This window comes from Ursus americanus, chromosome 7 (genome assembly GCF_024610735.1).
Source record: "Ursus americanus isolate L20-20 chromosome 7, mUrsAme1.1.p, whole genome shotgun sequence".
Classification (NCBI taxonomy): domain Eukaryota; kingdom Metazoa; phylum Chordata; class Mammalia; order Carnivora; family Ursidae; genus Ursus; species Ursus americanus.
This window is the reverse complement of record NC_142133.1, coordinates 23,465,416-23,491,591: the sequence shown is the minus strand read 5'-3', so window position 1 is coordinate 23,491,591 and position 26,176 is coordinate 23,465,416. Positions and strand designations below refer to the sequence as shown.

The following is a 26,176-nucleotide window of genomic DNA, read 5'->3' as shown; positions in this document are numbered from 1 at the left end:
AAGGTCACAAAAGGTCACCCAGACAGTACCTACATCAGGGAACTGTGTGGTTTTGGTGGTCCCAGCAGAGATCACTAGACAATCTCCACATCCACCCCATAGCATCACCAGCTTTTGGATGTCTGCAGTAATGGTAGATATGGAAACCAACTAGTGTCAGTGAAATAAAAACTCCACTGGCTCCAGAATTTGAATTCTTCCATCCCTCTTCTATTCCCTGTTCTTGTGTTCCAATCCTGGAAGAACCATAAAAATTATGGAGGCAGGAGCAAGCTAAAAAAAAAATAGTGACAAAACAGTTTATATCCTTTTTTTCACTTCTCTAGTCTAAGTAAGAGAGAGGAGGGGTCTTCAAAAGCATGTGAGACCGGCTTTTGCTTAGGATGCAGAAATCTGGAAAGAGCACCCCACCCTCATAACAGTAACAATAACAACAAAGCCAGACAGTCTGAAAATTCACAACTTTTCTGGAACCCATCAGAGAGCTAAAAGTGACAGGAAAACCAATGAATCTGAAATCTAAGGAAAGATAAGAGCCTTCAAAGAGAAATGGACATGAGCTCTTGCTCATCCAGTATAGTCACCAACAGAAAAGGGTAAGAAGAGTTCAACTAGGGTTGCCTGGGTGGCTCAGACAGTTAAGCATCTGATTCTTGATTTCAGATCAGGTCTTGATCTCGGGGTCGTGAGTTCAAGCCCCACACTGGGCTCCATACTGGGTGTGGAGTCTGTAGGAGAAGAAGAAGGAGGAGGAGGAGGAGAAGGAGGAGGGAAGGAGGGGGGAGGGGGAAGGGGAGGGGGAGGGGGAGGGGAAGAAGAATTCACCTAGATGTTTTAACCAATCACTAAGGGCTGAGTGTGGACTTACGAGAGTAAACAGAACCCCTGGAAGCTGCAGACACAGGAATTTGCAACACCTCACAGGCTCTTCTCCTTGGACTTCACTGAGTGCTCACAAAAAAGACTAGGGTAAAAGCAAGACTCCTGAGAAAGGTGCAGGCCTGGGGAAGGCACACAGCAGCCACTGTGGGGAAGGCAAAAGCCCTAAGGGATTCCTGTGTCTCCACAGGAATCAAAGCTTTATGTGCTGTGAGAATGTGACAAATACTCTTACTCCTAAGGCACTGTGAAAACCCACTGCAGGTAGAAGAAGGAGCAGAACACAACCCTTTACTCCTGGCCCAGAATTACAGCTAAGAGAGGGGCAGGAGCACTGAGAATCCAGGGACACAGTACCTTCCTAAGACTGAGAGTTAGTCAGAACAGCAGAGAACAGGGGCGCCTGGGTGGCTCAGTCGTTAAGCGTCTGCCTTCGGCTCAGGGCGTGATCCCGGTGTTCCGGGATCGAGTCCCACATCGGGCTCCTCCGCTGGGAGCCTGCTTCTTCCTCTCCCATTCCCCTGCTGTGTTCCCTCTCTCGCTGGCTGTCTCTCTGTCACATAAATAAATAAAATCTTTAAAAAAAAAAAAAAAGAAGAAGAACAGCAGAGAACAGCATGCACCTCACTTCCCACCTCTAGGGTAACAAGCTTCACCTAACAAGTTACAGTGGTCTACTGCTGGAAGAGAGATCAGAGCAGTGCAAAGGGAAGCAAGGAACAGAGGGCACACTCTGTGTGACCCATCTAAGCCTGTTAATAGTCTTAATTCACACCTCCCAGTATCCAATTCATCGACAAGTCCTATTAATTCCAACACTAAAATATATTCCAAATCTCTCCTTCCTTTCTCCTTGTCACCCTTGCCACCACATTATTCCTGATTTCAACACCTCTCTCTTATCATCCTCTAATCCATCCAAGACTCAACAGCCAGAGGGACCATCTTAAAAGATAGACTAGGTCATGGCACTTCCTACCTCATCTTTGCCACATTCCTACTTACTACTCTCTAGCCATACTGGCTTTACCAAATCCTCACAGAAGCCAAACTCTCTCCTAACTCAGGGGCAACCCTCCGCCCACAAGTCACTGCTCCCACCTGGCCCCCATGTTTCAGAACCTGTCTCTTTTTCATCCTTCAGGGCACCTTAAACGTTTCCACAGAAAGGTTTTTCCTGGCCACCGTATTTTCTTCCATCCCATTATTCCCTATCTTCTCACCTAGTTTATTTCCTTCTTACTATTAATCACACTCTAATTTTTCCTTTTATTTGTTTGGTTGTGTTTCTATCCATCTCTCATACTAAACTTCAAGCTCCATAAAGCAGGAATTATTATGCCCTATGACTGTCTTGACACCCCTAAGTCCCCTCACCCTAGCATAGTGCCTGTCATAAAGCAGGTATTCCATGGGCCAGGAACTATGCTAAGTTCCATAAAAATAAGATTGCACTTAAATCTGCCTAACAACTCTAAGAGGTAGGTATTTTTATCATTTCCACTTTGCAAGTAAGGAAACTGAGACATAGAAAGGGTAAGCAATTTATCAAGAGTCACATATTTAGGAGGTGACAAGTGAGATTTGAACCTAGACAATCTGGTGCCAGACCCGGCACTTTTAGCCACTACACAGTACCTACTCCCACATTCATTTCCGTGGATGAAATGACCGTATGAATTAGTTAATAAAGTGGAAGATGGACATAGATTGTACCCACAGTTCAGCATGGGGAAGTCAGAGAGGCTAATACCGAAGGCTTCCAGTATTAAGATCTGAAGGCTGTTTGTGCCAGACTGACATATTGGAGAGAATATATATCAGACACACAGAATCATACATACAAAGACACAGAGGCAGGAGAGAGGGTTGTATATTAGAGAGGAATGAGTAGCTTAGTTTCCTTGGATTATAAAATGAGAGGAAGGGAAGAAAATAGGTAATACAAATTGATGAGGCTAAATAGGGACTGTTTGTAGTCAATGCAAAGCAAAGATTAGGAAGTGACTGAAGAAAATTAATCAGAATGGAGACACAATTAGGTTTGCAACTTAGAAAGTTCCCTCCAGCTACATTCCGTCAAGAGAAAAAGTTTTCGTAGACACCCTTGGTGGCCACTGAAAATTTTTGTACAAATATATAACAAGACACAAACTCTTTAATCTTGTACCTCTTACACAGTCATAATACTAAAATAATTGTATATACTTTATAAGCCAAATTAAATTTTAATTAACAGTAATTTAATGCTATGATGTTTTACTTAAATGAAATTGCTACTCAGAGCTGGCAGTGGTATTAACTACTTTGATGCACATTCATTGGAGTTTGAAGAAAAAAGGAGATCTGAGAAATATTGCTGGTGGATTTAAATTAGATCATCTTTAATGTCCTTCAGAAGTTATAGGTAAAGAATTTCCTTTTAAATTATATTTTGACTGTCAAACTATAACTGGCAGAACTATATTTCTAGAATGTGACATCTCAGATTGCACCTCAATGGATCACAGCTTCTGTGAATACAATTGATGCTGGCAGGCTGGGTCCAGGGACCCAGAGAGGGTCCCCAGGACCAGCTTGGCTTCAAGCAGGATGAAAATCAAATGCAAGCCAGCAGGCTTCCTTGGAGTCAGGGGGTCTTGGCCTCAAAAAGTCTAGTGCTGGTGGTCTGGAATATGCATATGATAGCTTTGTCCACTCATTCTCATCTGGTCTTTCCTTAGCTGTTATCTATTCTAAAAAAAATCATTAACTCTTTGCTCCTTACAAGGGGGACATACACTGTTTGCATTCTGAGGCATGTGTAAAGTGGAGGTGCAGGTCCTAGCAAGAATAGAAGCAGGGAAAAAAGCAAAAACCATGTTTTTATGGAGTCCTTCAGTTTCCCTATCTCACAACCACAAGAATTTTAACTCTTTATACTTCTGTTTCTGTGTTAATCTTAAAATGCTTAACTCCTGCTTTTTGCCTGCTTTTAGGCAAACGGGGTGAGCAATGGAATGAATGTAGAAAGGGCCTGGAGCAATCCCCTGGCTGAATACAGACAGGCTGATCAGGCAACCCACCCAAAATAGCCATAGACCCTAACTAACCAATGGGCTACTTACAACCAGGCACATTTACCAAAAAAGGGAAAATTCCATAAGTTGCACACCTCACCTCCCCCCTTTAAAAACAGCCCGCACCCACTGCTTCCTTGCAGATAGTCTCTTTGCTGTCCTGCTGTCTCCTCTGTTGCAGTGTATTCAGTAAACTTTTACCTCCTATGTTTTGCCTTGGGTGAATCCTTTTATCACCCCCCCCCCATCTCTGGCTTCCACCAGCGATCATTGCCCCACATCTGGGGGCCCCCATCCAATCAAGAGAGACACCACACATAATATAAACACAGTCTGGATCACCTTTATGACTACTTAATAACAAATTTCAATACCCACATTGCCTTTAAATTTATGAAATAATTACTACCATATTAATTATTTGGGGTTGGTGTGAGGAAACAGGTGGACTTAATGTGTAAACACTGCTTTCCAGTATTTCCAGATGGATGAAACCTTAACAGATTCATGGGGCTCTACAGCAAAGAGGGTTGTTCAGTATTTCAAAGAGGAAACTAGAGGGAAAATTAAGAAAAGGCTAGTCAAATTGAATCTGCCATTTATCGAGTGCTGACAATGTTGGCAGGGACTGTGATAAACATCTTACATCCTCTGTCGCATTTAATCTTTACAAAAACCCTATGAGATTCATATTAGTATCCATTTCTATAAATGAGGAAACTGAGCCTTAGAGAGATAGGGTCAGACAACTAGTAAACAGCAGAGCTAAGACTGGGACCACTCAAGACTAATTTCAAGTTCATACTCCAAACTATTCGGCGACACCACCTGAATGAAATGATTAAGTAGTTCTTAAGTGCTTTAGCAAAAGGTGATTTACTATTCTTATTTTATAAATCCAAAATCATGTTGTATTATGGCAAGTAGATTATAGATTTGTCATTAGGGCAGGTTTCACTAGATTGGTCTAGAAAACACTGTAGCAACAGGAGGTAAAGTCAAATGTAAAGGAAGAGGCAAAAACTTCTTTAACACTAAATATCCCTAGAAGTGTTAGTAGTAATTCCTTCTATTGACATGGAAATTCCAAATCAGTATTAATATCTCATGGAAACCAAGGTGTCAGGGAGCTGCTTTGCCACTAAATCATTTGCCTGTTTGAAGCTCAACATTTTTAGTTCTTAAAACCATGTTTGAGTGTATGTTGGATTTTGTTGTTTGGATTTCTCCGGAAGAAGGAGGTTATGACTTCAGAGGAGAAATATGACCCTCATAACAAAAAAAAAAATTATCATTGATTCATTTAAGGAACCATATGAAGATGTTCTAACAGGATTAAGAGGGGTGGGAGAGATTTATTTACTCCCTGAAAATTTATCAAATTCAAATTCCAAAACTATTTTTCTTTATTTTCCAAAACATTTATTTTAAATAGTAGCTGGCATTTTGCCTTTGATAAGAGTTGGTTTAAAAAATAACAACACTTGATCAAAAGGGGCAGAGAAATGAATTGCTAAATATTAACAATGGAAATGAAGATGAATAACAAATGATGTCAAAGATCTAAAACGATGATATAGATCAATAAAAAGTTAAATTTACTTACTAGAAATAAATTAACATAAACCTTTGCAGTAATATTTGTGTGAAATTTATAAAATAAAAACCAAGGCACAAAAGGGGAGAGAGAGAGATCTCTTTCCATGGTCCACTACACAAAATCTTCTCTAATTCTCAGTTCACAGAAGCCAAATGTTAATGTGTTGTCTGGTGACTTTCATCATTACTATATTTACCCTACTTTTTCAACATTTGCATTATTCTAGGATTTTCTTTTAAATTACGATAGCACACACATACACAAAAGGCATTAACTTTCCGATTGACTTTCACTGGCACAGACTTAAATAGAAAAGCTAGGTTGTCACAATTGCGTTCAGATAGGTTTGACCCTCTCTTGTCTTCGTAGAAAGCGACCAAGGTATCCGCTTCCCCGGCGTTCCCCCGCCCCCCGGCACCACGGAAACGAAACTGCATCAGGCTCCGCCCTACAGGGAGCCAATCAGGGTGCAGCCTGGGGTGATCGCGTGCCGGGTGTCATGGCGGCCTGCAGGCGTTGCTGCTCATGCCTGCGGCTTCGGCCGCTTTGCGATGGTCCCCTTCGTCTGCCAGGGCGGGATCGGGCCCTCACCCAGTTGCAGGTGCGAGCACTATGGGGTGGCGCGAGGTTCCGAGCCGTGGCCGTGGACTTAGGCAGCAGGTAAGGAATAGCGTGCGTTCTATGTCCTTTCACAAGTCGTCCTGTCCAGGCTGCCCTAAGTACATTCGTCTCTCAGGCTAGGAATCCGGCAACGCAGGTCTCGTTTACCCCTCTTTACCCCAAACCTACATGTCAGATTTCTCTTTCCGGGTTTGGAGTCTGTCTTCTGGCACCCTTCCCCTTCCCACACTGTCTCAGCCTCGTGTCCTCTGCTTCTCTGTCCTCCCTTTTACCCTGTTCCGGCTCCTTTCTCCAGATGAGTCAGTCCACCTGACTTTCAACCCCTTTATTTGAGGGGACTCCTGGACTCTGAAGTGGGAAACATTTCACTTCAGGTATGAGTTGACAGTGGATGCGTACGTTTTCCAATCCAATTTACTGCCTAAATACATGGCCAATGTGACTCTGGGTAGGAAGGGAAGGGAAACGGTTTACTGAACGCTGGTTACGTGATAAACGCTTTTTAAACCTGCAGTAAAGGTGCTATTATCTCATTTCATAGTTAAAACAGAAGCTCAAAAAAGGTAACTTTCTCAGAGTCACCTAATTCGAGACTAGGTGGATTTTGTATTTCTCTCCAAGCCCATACTTTTCCATGGGTCCGTTGGCCATAATTCAAGTCTAAAATAACTTTTTAGGGACCCCTGGGTGGCTCAGTCGGTTAAGTGCCCGCCTTCGGCTCAGGTCATGATCCCAGGATCCTGGGATCAAGTCCCACATTGGGGTCCTTGCTCAGCTGGGGGCCTGCCGCTCCGCTGCTTGTGCTAGCTGGCTGTCTCTTTCTCTCTGACGAATAAATCTTAAAAAGATAAAATCACTTTTTAAAAACGGATTTTTAGAGTAAATGAAATTGCTAATGCTTACTTTATATATCTACATTTTTTACATGTACTTTAAAATTTTTTGACCCTAGTTTGTACAAAAAGCCGAAAAATCTGCCATTGATTACAGGTCTTCTTCCTGACCTTACTGAATGACTGATCCTGAACAAGTTACTTAATATTTTTGCCACAAAATGAGAAGACTGGCCTAGGTCAAGGATCAAATTTTTCTGTAAGGGACCAGACAGTAAATATTTTAGGCTTTGTGTGCTGCATACTATCTGTCACATATTGGTGTGTGTTTACAAACCCTTTAAAAATGTAAAAAAAAAAAAAAAAAATAGCCGAAAGACTGTACAGAAACAGGCTAAATAGTTTGTTGATCCCTAGACTAGATGATCTCTAAGGCTCTTTCCACCTCTGGCATTCTCTCTCTCTCTCTCTCTCTTTTTTTTCAATGTATGTATGTATGTATGTATGTATTTAACAGAGAGAGACACAGCCAGCGAGAGAGGGAACACAAGCAGGGGGAGTGGGAGAGAAAGAAGCAGGCTCCCAGCAGAGCAGGGAGCCTGATGTGGGGCTCGATCCCAGGAACCTGGGATCAGGCCCTGAGTTGAAGGCAGACACTTAACGACTGAGCCACCCAGGCACCCCTGATTCTGATTTTTTAAAGGAGAGAATCTCTCTTCCATTTTTCAATGACTTAACATTCTTTGAATAAATACCTCAGAACAGACACCTGCTATGCACTAAACGGACTTTCTTAAAGAATTCAAAGCAACAATATTAGCCCCTGCCTTCCAAATTTTCCATAATCTATTTTAAATATTTCATTATCAGTCACCCTGGATCTCTTGTAGTTAGTTCTTCTTGAACCTGTGTCGTGTGTTGTAACAACTAGATTCCTAAATATCATACCTTCTGGGTAAATCAATTCTTAAATCTTTGTATTAAGGTTTTTGGGGGGCCACATTTATTGAATTTGACTACTATGTACCATTCACTTTATACTTGTTACCATGTGTATTATATACAATGCTTTAGGAGACTATATACTATTGTGTTTTTCAAATGCTGTACTTAATACTCAGAGTAACCTCTGAGACTACTGTTGACTTTTCAGTTTAACAAGCTTTTATTGAGCACCTACTCTGTACAGGGCACAGTAGAAACAAATTCTGATAGGGAGTAAGATAAACACAGATGCGGTGCTGGGAAAATCACTGTAGGAGAAATGTGAATGGGGTGCCAAAGGAGCACAAAAGGCATATTTATCGCACCCTACAGCTTGTAATTGAAGGTGAATCTTGAAGGGGGAGGAGGAAGAATTAGCAAGGAGAAAGTGAAAGTGCAGTTACAGGGAGGTGACAGAGTACATTTGAGTAGCTAAAATAACTCACTGTGTATGAAGCAAAGAGTGAAATGTGAGTTTAGCATCAAAGGTAAGGCCAAGTGACAGGCAGAGGCTGAATCATAAAGATGTTTGGTTTTTTGTTGTTTTTTTTTTGTATTAATGAATTTTTCTGGGTGGAAGTTGGAGGAAGGTGGTTACGTTACACGTCATTCTGCAGATGCTTCTAAAAATGTTTTTTTTTTTTTTCCCAAACACCTCTCTGCCTGGAGTTGTACTCTCTGTGGCAGCTAGCTCTGCTCTTCCCCTTTCTCTTCCTCAGCCACCTTGTCCACCCTTCTCCCCTCCAGTAGAATCACTGCTCCTCCTAATCCTTTTTATTTATTGTTTTCAAGTGTTTTTAATCAGTTATTCATTCATATTAGGTAAACATTCACATGGCTTAACATTTTAAAACTCAAAAATCTCTTTCCACAGCCAGCCAGTTCCAATCCCCAAACGGCATATGTGTTATCAATCTTGTATGTATCTGGAGAAATTTTACACGTAAAATACTGAAGAGTAAATTAGTAAGAGGTAAAATCAATCATGATTTATAAAAGTAATAAGCTTGCACCAAAAACAGTACTCAAAGTGCATGAACAGGAAAAAATTACATAGGTCAGTTAACCCCAGCTGAGATCATGAGATATAATGAAAAGTAACCACCTGGTTCTTTGTGTAATGTAAATTGCACACACCTGGAAGAAAGTTCAAATCAGGGCAGTCACCAAGGCAGGACTTGGGACGATGTGGTGGGTGGCCTAGGACCCCTGCTGGAGACACTGAGTAGAATCAACAGAGGGAACAAAGAAGGCAGGAGGATGTGGTGTTTGAATAAACACATAAATCCAAGTTGTTTGGATAAGCATATAAATGGAAGTGTGCATGTATGAGACTATCTGGAGGTACTGCACACCTGTTCGTTTTTCTCACTGATTCAATCAGCTTCCATTGTAAATTAGGTTAGCTGTAGAACCTTAGCAGTGTTTCCTTGGCTTCACTTCTCTGCCTGCTGATACAATTGGGGGGCCGGTTAGCAGAGTGGGCCATCTACTCCTTGCCTTAAGCTTTGTGAGTATGTGTGCTCTCTTTGGTACACTGCTAGTCCCTACATAGGTGGGGCCATGTGACCGGTGTTCACCAGTGGAACCTAATTAAAAGTGATATATGTCATCTGCATACTCAAGTATTTTATTCCATTGATGCTTACCATTATTCATAGAGAACCCATGTTTTTAACCTCTGTTCTCTACTGCCTTGTCTTGGTCCCCTGTAAAAATTATATCCCCATTAAAGAATAAAGACTTACTATCATTGAGATAGATATGCAAAAGAATATGCCACTGTGGGCAATCTCAAAAATTCTGGTCCCCATTAATGGACTAGATCCCCATTAATGGACTAGAACTAGAGCTTTCACAGCTCCTCTTGTCTGTCTTGGGCCCACTTCAGTTTATTTAGAGAACACTCCCCTTCCTTTCACAGGGATCACTCAGAACTTACATTATTAGGTGGAATGCCAATTCCTGTTAGGTCTTGAGAAGTACTGGTAGCATATTCTTAACTCCAGATTAAACAAAATTTCAAGACCCCAAACTTACATTTTACACATAAAATCTTAATACTGATTTCAGATAGATTGGTGGGACTTTGCTTGAGTCTACACAGTGTGACTGGCTCTGAGCATCTCATTCCCTCTGCCTACTATGCCAGCTCCAGCCTTATCTCTGCACCTCATCATTCCATCTGTCAGGGTAAACCCATTTTATTGTAGGCCGTCATCACAACATCTGTGTTGAATAGTAATAGAAACCCATCCAGAATTTCTCAAGTATTTCTTGTGGTTAAAAAAAAAAACAAACCTCATAATTTTTCAAAGTTAGGACTGATAGTACAAATATACATGCGTTTTTTTTTTTTGGTTTTCAAATTTAACAAAATGAGTCTATCTGAATAGATAAATATGCTATTCATGAACTCAGACTTCTGACAAAAGTGTTTAATGGGTAGAAATATTGAGTTACCTCTTTATCCCTTTTGCATATGAAGGACAGGGCAGGCAGGGCATTAGTGTGCGTGTATATGTGTATATTCAGCACTGGACCATGATAGTGTTTCTGAAGCAGCCTTTGTGGGACAGAATATCTTCCTCAGTATCTTCAGGAGTCACTGAGTTGGTTTGGCTTCACAGTACTCTTTTATGAATTTTGGTTTCTTTGACAAGTTTTGCTGATCTGTTTCAAGCCTTCAATAACCTCTTTTTGTACTCTGCGGAAGCTGGGGAATAAGACTGATAATACCACCTATGTAATATCTATAAAGACAGCTTTATTAATACATAATTTACATACTATACAATTTACCCATTTAGAATGTACAATTCACAGTTTTGCAGCCATCACCACAATCAATTTTAGGACATTTTCATCACCCCCAAAAGAAACCTCAGGCCCATTAGCAGTAACTTCCCATTTCTCCCCAACCTTCATAGCCCCAGGCAACCACTAACCTAGAGACTTTCTGTCTCTATGGATTTGCCTATTGTGAGCATTTCATAAAATAGAATCAGTGACATGGTCTTTTGTGACTGCCTTCTTTCACTTATTATGTTTCTTTTTTTTTTAAAGGTATGGAAATTTTTTTTTTTAAGATTTTGTTTATTTATTTGCCAGAGAGAGAGAGAGAGAGAGCACAAGCAGGGGTAAGGAGTAGAGGGAGAAGCAGGCTGCCTACCGAGCAAGGAACCCAATGCAGGACTCCATCCCAGGACCCTGGGGTCATGACCTGAGCCAAAGGCAGACACTTAACTGGCTGAGCCACCTAGGCATCCCCACTTACTATGTTTCTAAGTTACATCCATGTTGTAACACATAACAGTACTTCAGTTTTTTAAAAAGATTTTGTTTATTTATTTGACAGAGAGAGTATGAGCGGTGGGAGCAGCAGGCAGAGGGAGAAGCAGACTCCCCACTGCGCAGGGAGCCTGATGCGGGAGCTATCCTGCGAATCCAGGATCAAGACCTGAGCCAAAGGCAGTCGCTTAACCAACTGAGCCACCCAGGCACCCTATACTTCACTTTGTTTTAAAGATTTATTTATTCTTAGATGGAGAGAGAGTGCCTGAGAGTGGGTGGAGGGGCAGAGCGAGAGAATCTTTCAAGCACACTCTCTGCTGAGTGAGGAGCCTCATTTTTGGGGGGGAAGGGGAGGTTCGATCCTATGACCCATGAGATGACAACCCAAGCAGAAACCAAGAGTCAGACACCCAACCAACTGAGCCATCCAGGTGCCCCAATACTTCATTTTTTAAATGGCTGAATAATATTCCACTGTATGCAGTGAAACCACATTTTGTTTATTCATTCATCAGTGGCCATACATTTTGATTATTTCCATTTTGGGGCCATTATGAATAATGCTGCGGCTATGAATGTTCCTATGAAATTTTTGCATGGACATAAGAAGGTTTCATTTCTCTCTGCTATTTACCTTGGAGTAGAATTGCTGGATCGTTTGGCACTTACGTATTTAACCTCTTGAGGAATTGCCAGATTATTTCCCAAGGGAGATGTACCATTTTACATTTCCATAAATACTATATGAGGGTTCTCCATATCCTCACCAACACTTGTTACCGATCTGTTTGACTATACCCATCCTAGTAGATGCGAATAATATCTCATTGTGGTTTTGATTTGCATTTCCCTAGTGGCTGGCTAATGATGCTGACCATATTTTCATGTACTTACTGGCTACTTAGATTTTCTTTGTATAGACTTCTATTCAAATCCTTCACCAATTTTAAAATTAGGTGGTCTTTTTATTGAGTTATAAGTATTCTTTACATATTCTAGATACAAGTCCCTTATCAGATCTATGATTTGCATATATTTTCTTTTGTGGGTTTTCTTTCACTTTCTTGATCCCTTTGAAACATGAAAATTTTTAATTTTGATAAAGTACAATTTATTTTTTTCTTTTATCACTTGTGCTTTTGATGTCATATGTAAGACATTGTCTAACCCAAAGTTTATGAAGATTTATTCCTATGAGTTTTCCTAAGAATTTTATAGTTTTAGCTCTTACATTTAGGTTTATACTACATTTTGAGTTAATTTTTATTTACAAGGAGGAAGGAGATCCAGCTTTATCAGCTTGCCTGCATATGGGTATCTAGTTGTCTCAGCACCACTGGTTGAAAAGGCTCCCCCCCCCCATTGACTTGTCTTGGCACCACTGTTGAACATGAATGTCTTTGTAGGCAATATTTAGGAATTTATATTTTGTCCTGAAAGCACTGGGGGTTACTTTAAAGGATTTTAAATAGAGAACTGATCCTGTTTGTCTGTTAAAAGGCTACTTTTATCAATAAGGCAAGGGATGACAGACTAAACAAAGATTGTAAATGGGAATTAACGTTTAGGAACACAGCTTCTGCACCCCCAAAGTACTTTATCTCTCATTCAGATTTTTCCTGTGCTTTGGTTTCTGTATTTTTCCTTAAGCAGCTCTTAAATTCCCCTGATACTTTTAATAACGATTGTGAATTCTATCCCTTTTTTGTTTGTATTTTTGCTGGGTGGTTGCTTATGTGGCTTGGTTCTTCTATTAGAATCTTAGATTATTTTATACTGAGCTGGGATTTGAATTGATGACCTAAGTCCTTTTGTACTGAATTTTTATTTTTAAACAGAAAACTAGAAATATCCTCTGGAAAACTGGCCAGATTTGCAGATGGCTCTGCTGTAGTACAGGTAAAAAGTCCCAATTTTTAAATTTTCATCTTAAAAATGGTTATGGAGACTGCTACTGACTAACTTTACAACATCATGTCACTTCTTAGAACTGTGGTACTGTAAGTTAATACAGAACATTTCTAGTTTAAGAACTATCCCAGAGAACCAGGGAGTCAGAGGGCTGGATATATTAAATGACCTTTAAGATCTGTTTGAAACTTGGGGTTCTGTTTTATTTTGCTAATAAATTCTGTAATGCTTCTCTAGTGAAAGTGATTTTACTATTTTCTTTAATTGTGCTAAGTGAGAAATTTTTCTTTGTATATAGCCTAAATTTCTTCTTAAGAAGTAGAAAATACTATTGCATGTGACTAAGCTATCAGTAAGCCTTTTCCTGATCTCGTAGAAGGGATCAAGATTGGACTAGTTGTGATTATTTTTATTATCATTTTGTCATGGAGTAATATTTAACTGGAGCAAGGATTCACTCACTTACTATTTAGATTTTAATGTCTGGTTTTTAAGGAATTTGCCTGTGTTGTTTATGTTTAAGTCAGGTGACACTGCAGTGATGGTCACAGCGGTCAGTAAAACAAAACCTTCACCTTCCCAGTTCATGCCATTGGTGGTAAGTATTTGCTGATTTATCTGAACAGTAATATGAAATAAATGTAGAATTTGTAATATTTTTGTCTAATGTCTAACGAGTACATAATGTCTAAACTTCACACAACGAAGGATTTTCTTTTGTAGTTTGATACTGAGTCATTAAAAGATTTAGACTGATTGCTTCATAACCAATTCTCATATGAGTAGTAAGCATGCTTTAGAATGTCCAGGTTGATAAGAACAGTGAAGTGCATGAAGGTTTTGATGTTTAATAGCAGTGAATTCATTGCTTTCACAGGTTTCCCTTCACTGTGAGTTTGCAAGTATATGTTTCGTGAAGAGTAAGGAGTACTTTAGGAGTTTATGGCTTCTTTCTGTTATGAAAACGGGAATGCAGTTTTATGTAACAGAGTTGATACTAAAAAGGAAATGTTTGATTTGACCAGAATAAGCCACTATGGGAAATAATGAGGCTGTGTAGTCCACTAAGTGGAAGACTTTTTAAAAATCAGTTTACTGAAATATTTTTATCAGTTTTCCCTTCCCAATGGGAGACAAAATCCTAAAAGTAAATAAAATATCCTCCATTCTTAATCTGGACCATGTTGTTAGCAACCTCAGGAGAATTAGTATCTGTGTAGTGGTTCTTGGGGAATCGTTTGTTGCCATAAAAAGAAGTCAAATGAACTTCATTTTTTTTCATTCCTCCTTCAGGTAGACTATAGACAGAAGGCTGCTGCAGCAGGTAGAATTCCCACAAACTATCTCAGAAGAGAGATTGGATCTTCTGATAAAGAAATTCTTACAAGTCGAGTAATAGGTAAGATAGTAAGATAGAGGCATTAACTCTCTTTGTTATGCCTGTGTTAGCATTTCTTCTATCTATATTCTATAGTTCTCTTAAAGTTTCTTACATTAATATTGCCTGAGATTATTTACTTTCTGTATCCCCTCACTCAGATGTGGGCTCCAGGAAAGAAAAAACTATTTATTCACTACTGAATCCTGGGTACTTGTTATACTACCTGGCACAAAATCGGCATTCAATAAATATGTCGATGAAATGAATGAATCTCTATTGAGCATATAAATTCTGTGGCTCGTGCCTCTACTACTCTGTTCAATCTATCCCTAGTATTTTTCATTTTCATATTCAGCATAGTAATTCTTGAAAGCATTATATTCATCAAGTACTGAAATAGGACTATAATCTTTCAAATCTTAAATATTCTGGGATCATTTGAGTTTATAGCCCTTCTATACAGAAGAGCTCTTCTATACAGTTCCTCTATACAGAAATTGTTAGTGTATATTTATATGCATTTTTCAGACACAGAATACCAAGGAAGGATTTTCTCTTGGTCTGCTGCTGGCCTTAAGTCTCTTTCCTCTGCTTATATATGTAACTGATGCCTATGGAACCAGAATAAAAAGTTGCTCCCCAAGTTTAGACTTGTGTGTTCGTGCCCTGCTAGCTTTTTGTTATTAGGGCATGGTATATATTAATTAAAGCACTGACATTTATCTATGATCCTTTCAGTAAATCAGTCCAAGGGGATTTTTTTTTAACATATTGAACAGCTAGCTATATTATTTTTCAGGATGTTTAATAGGAGAAAAGGGTAAACTGTAAAGCGACTTTTGTCAGTACTATTTAGTGTCTTTTCTTTCTTTTCTTTTGGCAGATCGTTCAATTAGACCTCTCTTTCCAGCTGGATACTTTTATGATACACAGGTAGATTCTGCTTTAGGTTTATTTGTTTCCAGATCAATAAAAAATTACTTAATGAATTTCTATACTACTTAGGCTAAACTTTAGAACACAAAATAAGAATTTTTGGTAATGCTACTATTTTACATTAAGCTTTTTAAAAAATATTAATAATTTTAAAAATTAATGTTTATTCAATGTCAATTTAAGTTGATACCCGAATTATGAGTAGGAGTTAGCCAACCTAGGAGTGTGGGGGAAGCATTCTGAGCAGATGGAATGGGAAGCACAAAAGTCCAGAGGCAGGAAACAAACTGGTGAGTTTTAAAGTTTATAGAGTGATAGAGGAAGGTGGGGACAGACCCTGCTGGGGCTTGTTAAGTCATATTAGTGTCAGAGGCTAGGACAATCAGTACAACTAGTCTTTATTACCTATTTTATTGGGTCCTCTAAACTTCTATTTTATTATATTTTAATATTTTTTAAATAATATTCTCTTTCAGAATAATGACCCATATGCTTTAATGAACTTTTATTTATTTCATAAAAATAAATGTGCCTTGCAAATATACCTTTGCAAGGATGTCACTACCTCAAGTAGTTGTTTTTTCTTTTCTTTTCTTTTTTTTTTTAAGATTTTATTTATTTATTTGACAGAGAGAGAGACAGCCAGCGAGAGAGGGAATACAAGCAGGGGGAGTGGGAGAGGAAGAAGCAGGCTCCCAGCGGAGCAGGGAGCCTGATGCGGGCCTTGATCCCAAGACCCTGGGATCACGCCCTGAGCCGAAGACAGACGCTTAGGGACTGAGCCACCCAGGCGCCCGTTTTTTCTTTTTTAATAAGTCATTTTCTTAAGTACGTGACATAGGCATATTATTGCAGTATAAAGGAATTCATCAGTTTGTTTTGTATATGCTTATAAACAGAAAACAGTATTTTTATGTTATAGAAATAGCTAACATTTACTAAATATTTTCAACATGCCCAGTATTGTAAATGCTTTACAAATAGTATTTCCTATAATTTTCAGAAAACCTTTTAAGAAAATGCTATTATTTTTCCCTTTTAAAGATGAGAAACTTTGAGGCCTAAGTGATTTGCCATAGTCAAGCATGTAGTTATAAGATAGCCAGAAATCAGGGGTTTGACTACAAACCTCATGCTTTTAACCACAGAGTGCTCCTTTATTTTAGCCCAAGATGTTAACCAAAATGATAATCCTCCTAAATCAAGTAGATTATTTTTTAAGTGCTCTGAATTTTTTCCCTTGTACCAGGTACTTTGTAATCTGTTAGCAGTAGATGGTGTTAATGAACCTGATGTTTTAGCAATTAATGGTGGTAAGTATAAAAATCAAGATTAAAATTATGACTGTCTTTTTAAAGGAATGAAATCTTTTTACTTCAGTTCTCTTTTTTTTGTTCTTTTTTTTTTTTAAGCTTCTGTAGCTCTTTCATTATCAGATATTCCTTGGAATGGACCTATTGGTAAGTTAGGATTTGAAAATAAGAAGCATGTCTTTTCTTGAAATACTAGTGAGCACATTATAGCAAGAGCAGATTTATTAGCTCTGATTTATTATCTCGTAGGGAGTTTAATTAGATGACATTCTAAGACTCCTTTTAGCTCCTTGAGATAGTTTCATCTTTGCCGTAGGTTTTGTTTTTGATAGCAACATGTTATGGTGTTAGAGATTTTATGTTCTTAGATACTTTGACTTCTTAGTTGTCTCTCTGTTTAAGGACTTTTGGTGTGTGTGTGGGGGGGGGATAGGAAATTGTTAGAGTACATAGTCTTTCAGGATAAAACAAGTATGTTTATAACTTACAACTCTTACAAGTTGTAATCATGCAATATAAAAATGATTCATCGAATAAATAATTTTTGAATATCCTAAATGTCAGATACTAAGCTAAGAACTGAAGGAAGAAAGGCAGTCTAGGAATAGTTCTTGCTTTCAACATAAATAGGGGAAACAAACAAATAATTATTTACAGACTATTATAAAGGTATAGTAAAAATGCAAAAAAAAAATGATAGAGAAGGGCGGGTTTAGTCTTTTGAAGTCAGGTTGTCAAGGAGGGCTTCTCAGAGTACTCAACATAAAAGCTGAACCTTAGTAGACTCAAATGGTAAGCATTTGCCTTGGAGAAAGTATAGCCTAACCCAGGAAAAAAGCATGAGCATAATCACAGAGGTATGGAAAAAATAATGTATTTGAGCAATGCAGAGTGTTCCAGTGAGGCTATTAGGTAGGGTGTAGGATGTTCTGTGGGCCTTAAATACCATAGAAATATGGATTTTATTGTAGTCACAATTGAAGATAGGGATTGAAGCTATCACTGGAATAGTGTCTTGAAAACTGAGACTTTTTATTACACAACTGCCGGTATTTTGATATATTTTAGGGGCAGTGCGAATAGGAATGATTGATGGAGAGTGTGTTGTTAACCCAACACGGAAAGAAATGTCTTCTAGTACTTTAAATTTAGTGGTTGCTGGAGCACCTAAAAGTCAAATTGGTAAGTAGTTTAAGTAGTACATTTGTTCTCGATTTTACTTGTAAGTTCTGGCTTCTTAAAAACGCATCTATATTCTTCTGTGTATGTGTGTCTTGTCACTTAGCCATAAAGATTTTTGTTCTGTTTTACTGCTGCCCTATTTTGGTGGTGCTCTTAGCTCATATCAAACGATACCTAAAATTACAGAATGTGATACAACTTTGAGACGTTTGCGTGGCTCAGTTGGTTAAGCGTCTGCCTTCGGCTCAGGTCATGATCCCAGAGTCCTGGGATCGAGTCCCGCATTGGGCTCCTTGCTTAGTGGGGAACCTGCTTCTCCGTCTGCCTGCTGTCCCCCTGCTTGTGCACTCTCTCTGATAAATAAATAAAAATTTTTTAAAAAGACTGATATAACTTTAATTGAAATATACAAAAATCTTTATTTACCAAGACAGTCCTGGTAATTATTTTTAGACCAATAAGCTAGTTTCAAAATTGAATTTCTAAATCTGGTAATAAATTGCTTTATTAGTTTAAATATGTTAATTTAGCTAATTCATCATTCAGAGGCTGTTTAATGTCCTTTGAGGAAAAGGTGACCTATTTCTGGTAGGTAGAAAACTAATAAAGAAGAAATGAACTAACCATAGGTCACCCTCACTCCTTCTAACAAAAATGTCATAATTGCATGAATGGAAATTGGCCTAGTTCTCTTGAAGGAGAATTGGCTTTGATAGACTGACCTGTGTTTGAAACCGAGCAGCTGTCACACAGTTAACTGTGTAACCTTGGACAAATTAATTAAGGTTTCATCAGTTAATTCTGTGTGATATTTGATGTCTGGGACTTTTTGACATGGAATCTTCTGATGTGGGAATAAACTATTAAGCTTTTAGTACTTTTGTGTACAATTAATGTGTGAAACACCTCATTTCCAGCTTCTTTTGGAATATTGGTCTGTAATGGAGATAGAATAAGGTACTATATAGTAGATAAAACACATATGAGTTGTACGTTATCTACATATTAGTTAGGAATTGTGTTGCTAAAGTAAATAAGAAGGGAGTCCAGGACAGTTATAGTGGCTCCATGATATCTTTTTTCTTTTTTTGGGTAAACATTTTATTTATTAGAGAGTACATGCGAGCATTAGCCAGTCAGGGGAGGGGCAGAGGGAATCTCAAGCAGAATCTCAAGCAGACTCCATGATGAGTGTAGAGCCCGTCCTGGGGCTCAATCTCATGACCCTGAGAACATGACCTGAGCTAAAATCATGAGTTGGATGCTTAACCGACTGAGCCATGTAGGCACCCCTGGCTCCATGATACCTTAAAAAATCTAGATTCCTTCCAGTTTTCTGCTCTGCTGTCCTCAAGGTGTGGCCTTCATCTTCATGCTTATGAAATTGCTTTTGGAGCTCTGGCCAACTTACTTGATTTATAGGCAAGAGGAAGAAAAAGGAGGGGAATAACAAAAAGGTGTATGGCAGCTGAGTATGCCACCTTCCCTTTCAAGGAGCTTTTCTAGAGCCCTCAGCTAGCAATTTTCACTTTCACTTACTTCACACCAGGCAGAACTATAACACGTGATTGCATTCTTGACTACAGGGGAAGCAAGGAAATGATTGTTGGATTCTAGCTCCAGAAGGTGAGATTCTTACTGTGGGAAACTATTACAATGTATAGAGAACATCCCAAACATTTGGGGAAGCCATGAAACAGATGACCCCTACATATTTGAGCATCCCAGAAAGGGCCTTGAGTAGTTTACTGTCTCAAGTTTACCTGGTCTGCATCTGAAATTTTTTTTGCTTAAAGTTACAGTGCTCATTACTTTCACTTAGTAAACTGATTTGGCTACTTCATAGGGTCATTGTGAAGATTTGAGTCAGGGTTTGTAAAGTGCCTAGCATTAATACCTAGTACCTAATGGGCGTACTGTTAATACCTGCTGTTATCATTAAGACACAGAAATAAACTTGCTTCTGAATGGTCATAAATACATAGCCTCTACCTGCCTTAGACTTTGAACCCCTCTAATTTTATGGAGATGTTATAGCAATGAATTGAGGATCTTTGCTGCATCTGTGGCATGCTGTAAAAACCCCACAGGCAACTTCTAGCTTTCTCTTCTTACCTCTTGCTCTCTAGATGGATGAATTAGACTCTAGAGACTGCATAAAGCATCAGAAGTTTGTTTTGAGTAACTAGAAGGAGGCTGAGAGTGATTCAGAAGCAGCCTGTAAGACTGGTTTCAGAAATTACCAGCCTCCATTTTATGTCTTTTGCATCACTGTCTCCATGAAGATATTCATATTCATCAACTTCTCTGCTTTCATAACAGTGCACCAAATATACATTTGACTTCATGTCCATGTGTCAAAGTTAATATTGGGCCCAAGTCCAATACCATCATCATGGAACTTCTGGGATACAAAAATACAAAAAAGTAATTGCTGGGGCACCTGGGTGGCACAGCGGTTAAGCGTCTGCCTTTGGCTCAGGGCGTGATCCCGGCGTTCTGGGATCAAGCCCCACATCAGGCTCCTCCACTATGAGCCTGCTTCTTCCTCTCCCACTCCCCCTGCTTGTGTTCCCTCTCTCGCTGGCTGTCTCTCTGTCAAATAAATAAATAAAATCTTTAAAAAAAAAAAAGTAATTGCTGCCATTCCATTATTAAAATATTGAGTAATCCAAATCTTTAAAGTATGACCTTAAAGGACAAGAATAATTTCTTTGTGCTGTTGGCTTCTAGATGACTTCAGCAGCCATCATGCTGCACATTCTGCTTGCTTTCAACTGGTAAACTTAATATCACTCATCTTCCTATGTATGCTAGGATATACTTTAGGAAAAAGTAACCAGTAAAACTTTTTAAGAAGAAATTTGTATCTAGAATTCACAGTTTTCAACTAATCTCAAAAATCTTTAATCTTCAACTACTGAAAATGGTTAACAGAGCAATCACTTAAGACAGCCTTTTTTTGTGTAAATTTTTAGTTTACGTGGCAGTGCTGTCCAGTAGAACTCTGCAATGAAGTAAATGTTTTATATCTGAATATGTGGCTGCTGTGTACTTGAAATGTGGCTAGAGTAGTTAAGGAACTGAATTTTTAATTTTACACAATTTTAATTTATTTAAATGCAAATAACCATATGAAGCTAGTAATTGCCCAATTGGACAGCACTGGTCTATAAACACAAAACTGTAAGGAATTTTCTTATAAAGTATTTTTAAAAATGAATAGTCTCTTTTAAATCAACTTATTGAGGTATAATTTACATATGTCAAATACATTTTTAAAAATCTCTAGTTCAGTTTAATTTGGCGAAAAGTGAGAGAGGATGTCATGGGAATATGATGAGAAGAATAATATAAGTATAATCTCAGTATCATGTCAGAAAAGCTGCTTTACGCCTCAAGTGAAGTACTGAAACCTTACCTTGCCTTACCCTCCCCCATTTGTAATATAATCATTTTAATATTCCTCTGCATTTAGAACCACAACAGGCCATGTTAAAATTTTTGCTTTTGCTTCAGCCATCAAACATAATTTAGAAAACTCAAGAGGAAAAGGAAAGCATATTGTATTTACCCACATTTTTGCTTAACAGGTACTTTTCCTTCCTGATATTCGATGGTTTCTTTTTTTATTGTTTCTGTTTAGAGAACTTCCTTTAGCCATTTTTTTAGGGTAGGTCTGCCAGTGACAAATATTCTTAATCTCCATCTAAGAGTCTCAATTCATTCCTAATTATGCCTTCCTTCATTCCTTTATTCCCTAAATATTTTCAGTGGGTATAGGATTTTGGGTTGACAGTTCTTTTCTTTCAGCACCTAACAAATAAAATGCCACTCGCTTCTGGCCTCCATGGTTTCTAATGATATATCTGTTATTTTACTTTTCCCATATGGGTGAGGTGGTGTTTTTCTCTGGCTGGTTTTAAGATTTTTGTCTTTGGTTTTCAGAAGTTTAATTAGGATATGTATTTCTTTGGGTTACCCTGTATAGGGTTTGGTCAACTTCTTGAATCTGTACCTTTATGTCTGCCAAATTTGGGTAGTTTTCTAGCTATTATTTTTCCAGTACTTTCAGCCTGCCATATTTATCTTCTCTTTCCGGAAATCAGATGACACAGATGTTAGATCTTTTTTTTAGTTTCAGAGGTTGGCTTCGATTGACTGTTGGAATTCCAACATACAATACAAAGCACATAAGGAGATGTTTTTTCATTCTAGATTACACATAGAAGCTTTACAAGTGATGATTTAGATAATAGAAATCTTAATGACAACATGATGTGGTTAAACATATTAAATATGATAGTTACTACCATATCTGTGCATTACATGATTTTTGACTGTACAAACTGAGACGGGCCAGATATGACACATGAGTAGGCAGGAGTCTAGCGGCCTGACAGATACCAAAGCCAAACCTGAATAGCAGATTTTACTGGATACCGTGTCAGAAGTGCTACTTAGTGCTTCCCTGCTTTACATAGGAGTTTTACTATCACAAAACCATAAAAGCAGCCTTTTTATGGTAGTATCTATGGTCCTCTAGTTGGCTTACTTGAAACAGTATCACTGCAAAAGATTTCCCCCCACCTGTGCAAGCATTAGACATTGTGACAGTGACAGATTAAATAGGTCACATCCAATAATTGTTAAACAGAAAACATTTATTGGATTCCTACTATGCTGATATTTTAAATTTCATTTTAAATTCATATTAAAAATAAATACAGCTGTATATTTTTAAAGGTGGAATTTTATGGTATTTGGATTATATATCAAAACTGTTATTTAATAATTAAGCATAGTTTATTTTGTTTCACTTTATTATGAGAAATCCCTTATTAAATTCAAGAAAATTATAAACCTAATTTCAAATATTAAGGTTTCTTTATTCATTTACTGCTGTTTACATTTTGGAAGTATGCTGATGCTAAGGAAAGAAATTAAAAAGGTAGATATACCATTAATAAGCAAAACTGATCTGTAGTATTTATGTCATGTCAAGGTGCTTAAAAATGCTATACTGGTAAAAGATTCAATGGCAATCTTTTTTTTTCCCCCTTTTAAATAGTGATGATGGAAGCCTCTGCGGAGAACATTTTACAACAGGACTTTTGCCATGCTATTAAAGTGGGGGTAAAATATACCCAACAGATAATTCAGGGCATCCAGCAGTTGGTAAAAGAAATTGGTGTTACCAAGAGGACACCTCAGAAGTTATTTACCCCTTCACCAGAGATTGTGGAACACACTCATAAGTAAGAATATCTGTACAAAAGAAAATTTGAAGTTGTTACCAGATTTAATTTCCTCTCAGAAAAAAACTTCCCATGGAAGCATAATCCTTGCATTACTTCTTAGATGGAACCATTCTACTTTAAAAGTGAGCGCCATAAATACCAATCTAATGCTTTAAAAAGGATAAACCCAGTTCCCACTTCAAGGGCCTAAGTTTGAATCTCAAATGAAAGGGGGAGGGAGTTTATTGGTTAAGATTCAGATAATCCACATATCTCTCTGTGTCAAACAAGGAAAAAGAACAAATCATAAGATATTTGAATATCTAAGGAAACTTGAGGTTCTTGAAAAGAAATCAAGTATAACCACCTCTGTATGCCCAGTGCTTAAAACAGTGCCAGCATATAGGCAGGTACTCAGTAAGAATGAATGAAATTACCAGAAAAGCATTTCATTTTATTTCAAATAAATTGAAAAAGTTAATATTTCCCTTAGTATCGGTCTTATAGCCATCAGTCAGAGACTAAAGAGATGTAAACTGTCCCAACAAAACAGTTGCCTGCAGTAACAGCCCAAGTGGATAGAATAGAAAAAAGCAAGAAGTTAAAAAAGAGTGGGGAGAGAAAGTTTATGTGTAAGAAAAATCTAAGGTGAAATAAATTGACAAGAAGAAGGGAGGGCATAGTACCATGTGTGAGTGATTTCCCTGACAGATGGGGAGAAAGAAATTTGGTATATTGTATTAAAAATAGTAAACAGATTAGCTGGGTTAAAGAACAACAAATACATTTTTTAATTCTTTATACAATGCTTATTAAATATTTTAGCTTACTATTTAATATTGCAATTTTGTTTATAATAGTATCATTATACTATTAATAAGAATTATTATGCTGACATTTATTTTGTGCTTAAAATAGACTCACCATGGAAAGACTCTATGCAGTTTTTACTGATTATGAACATGATAAAGTAGGTATACCTGAATTTTGTCTTAAATAATTGTTCTGAGAATTCTTTTTTGTCATAATTCACATAATCTTATTTATGAATTTTTATTAAAAATCTCTAAACAGAAAGCTAAATAGAAACCTAGTTATTTGCATCTCCATTCTCGTTTTGTTGATTAATTCAAGTTTTAGGGAAGTGTGTAAATATATTTGAATGAATTAAACAGGTAATATTTCTTATAAATCAATAACTAGCTCTAATCTCTTAAAAAATACTACCAGTAGAGAAATCTGAGTACTATTACAATGTGTTAATTGTATAATAATGTAAAAATAGAAATGTTAAATATTGCCATGTATACTGAACCTCAGCTCTCTTTTAGATTTCCAGAGACGAAGCTGTTAACAAGATAAGATTAGATACAGAGGAGCAACTAAGAGGTAAACTTTGCTTTATTAATTAAAAAAATATTTAAAAGGGAAAAATAGGTTTTTTAAATTTCAGTTGTAAGACCTCGGAGAATCAGTTATTTTCCTTGTTGCTTAGTTTTATCTTTGGTAAATTTGCAATAATGATGCATCCCAAGGTTACTGTTAAATTAACTTCTGTGAGGGATGCCTGGGTGGCTCAGTCGGTTAAGCATCTGCCTTCGGCTCAGGTCATGATCCCAGGGTCCTGGGATCGAGTCCCGCATCAGGCTTTCTGCTCAGTGGGAAGTCTGCTTCTCCCTCTGCCTTCTGTTCCCTCTGCTTGTGCTCTCTCTCTGACAAATAAATAAATAAAATCTTTAAAAAAAAAAATTAACTTCTGTGAGGGGCACCTGTGTGGCTCAGTTGTTTAAGTATCTGACTTGATTTCAGCTCAAGTCATGATCTCTGAATCATGAGGTCAAGCCTCACGTGGGGCTCAGTGCCAAGTCCGCTTGAGATTCGCTCTCTCCCTCTGCCCCCCACCCCCTGCTCACATGCATGCATATTTGCTCGCTCTCCCTCTCTCTCTCATTAATAAAATCTTGCACTTTATGAATGTGGTCAGCACTGCACCTGATAGAGTGGGTACCAGTAAATGTTGAATGTTAATATTCCCAATCTTTTCTGGATCAGGTTCTTATATTCTATGATGGGAAACTTTGTATCATGTCATTTGAAAATCTGAAAAATACTCTTTAAAATTCTTAAGTTCTTAATCTGTGAAATTGTAATACTGATAATATCTGGTTTATGGTTATTAAATAGGTAAGTCATCTGCATTTGTGCCTGCCACATACCAAGTATTCAAAAAATGTTAACTGATGCTGTTAATAATATGTGGAATTGTAAAATTTAGATTTTAGAAAATTTAGCTCTCTAGAAATTAAATATAATAAAGGATTTTATTATGTGAATATCAATCACAAACAATGTGTACCAACCATGACATTTAAAGTGTAATTTTTAGGGGCACCTGGGTGGCACAGCGGTTAAGCGTCTGCCTTCGGCTCAGGGCGTGATCCCGGCGTTATGGGATCGAGCCCCACGTCAGGCTCCTCGCTGGGAGCCTGCTTCTTCCTCTCCCACTCCCCCCGCTTGTGTTCCCTCTCTCGCTGGCTGTCTCTATCTCTGTCAAATAAATGAATAAAAATCTTAAAAATAAATAAATAAATAAATAAATAAATAAATAAAATAAAGTGTAATTTTTAAAACTATTCCTGCCTGACGAAGATACAGTTCTTAATATATCTCTCGCTCTGTTGTCCATTTCTTATGTTCTGGTTAAAGTTATATATAATAAACCAAATGCTTGAGAGAACAGTACTTAAGACTCGGCATGAATCAGTTGATAAAGTAGCTTAACATTTAAAAACATAAGCCTAGGTAGGCAGACAGACCTGTATTGAGGTCACAGCTGTATCTGTCACTGCCTGTGTAATCTCAGGCAATTTACTTTGTTAAGCCTGTTTTTTCTTCTTTAGAATGGTGATAATAATAGAATATACCTCCTAAGTTGTTACAAAG

The 26,176-nt window shown here is 37.9% G+C and overlaps 2 protein-coding genes across 3 annotated transcripts in view; one reads left to right on the top strand and one right to left on the bottom strand.

Moving 5' to 3' along the window:
• CCDC85A (coiled-coil domain containing 85A) overlaps positions 1–26,176 on the bottom strand; it is a 641,780-nt gene that overhangs the window by 580,297 nt on the left and 35,307 nt on the right. The window lies entirely within an intron of this gene.
• Positions 6,004–26,176, top strand: part of PNPT1 (polyribonucleotide nucleotidyltransferase 1) — a 44,724-nt gene continuing 24,551 nt past the window's right edge. The window contains exons 1-11 of one of the 2 annotated variants that reach the window (XM_045788012.2): positions 6,004–6,198; positions 13,109–13,169; positions 13,705–13,779; positions 14,475–14,580; positions 15,446–15,495; positions 16,748–16,811; positions 16,911–16,958; positions 17,880–17,993; positions 23,065–23,251; positions 24,152–24,203; positions 24,565–24,622. In XM_045788012.2, coding sequence (XP_045643968.1) covers positions 6,038–6,198; positions 13,109–13,169; positions 13,705–13,779; positions 14,475–14,580; positions 15,446–15,495; positions 16,748–16,811; positions 16,911–16,958; positions 17,880–17,993; positions 23,065–23,251; positions 24,152–24,203; positions 24,565–24,622 — 976 coding nt within the window. In that variant the 5' untranslated portion in view covers positions 6,004–6,037. The remainder of the gene's footprint in view (positions 6,199–13,108; positions 13,170–13,704; positions 13,780–14,474; positions 14,581–15,445; positions 15,496–16,747; positions 16,812–16,910; positions 16,959–17,879; positions 17,994–23,064; positions 23,252–24,151; positions 24,204–24,564; positions 24,623–26,176) is intronic. The other variant, XM_045788013.2, reaches the window with a different exon arrangement.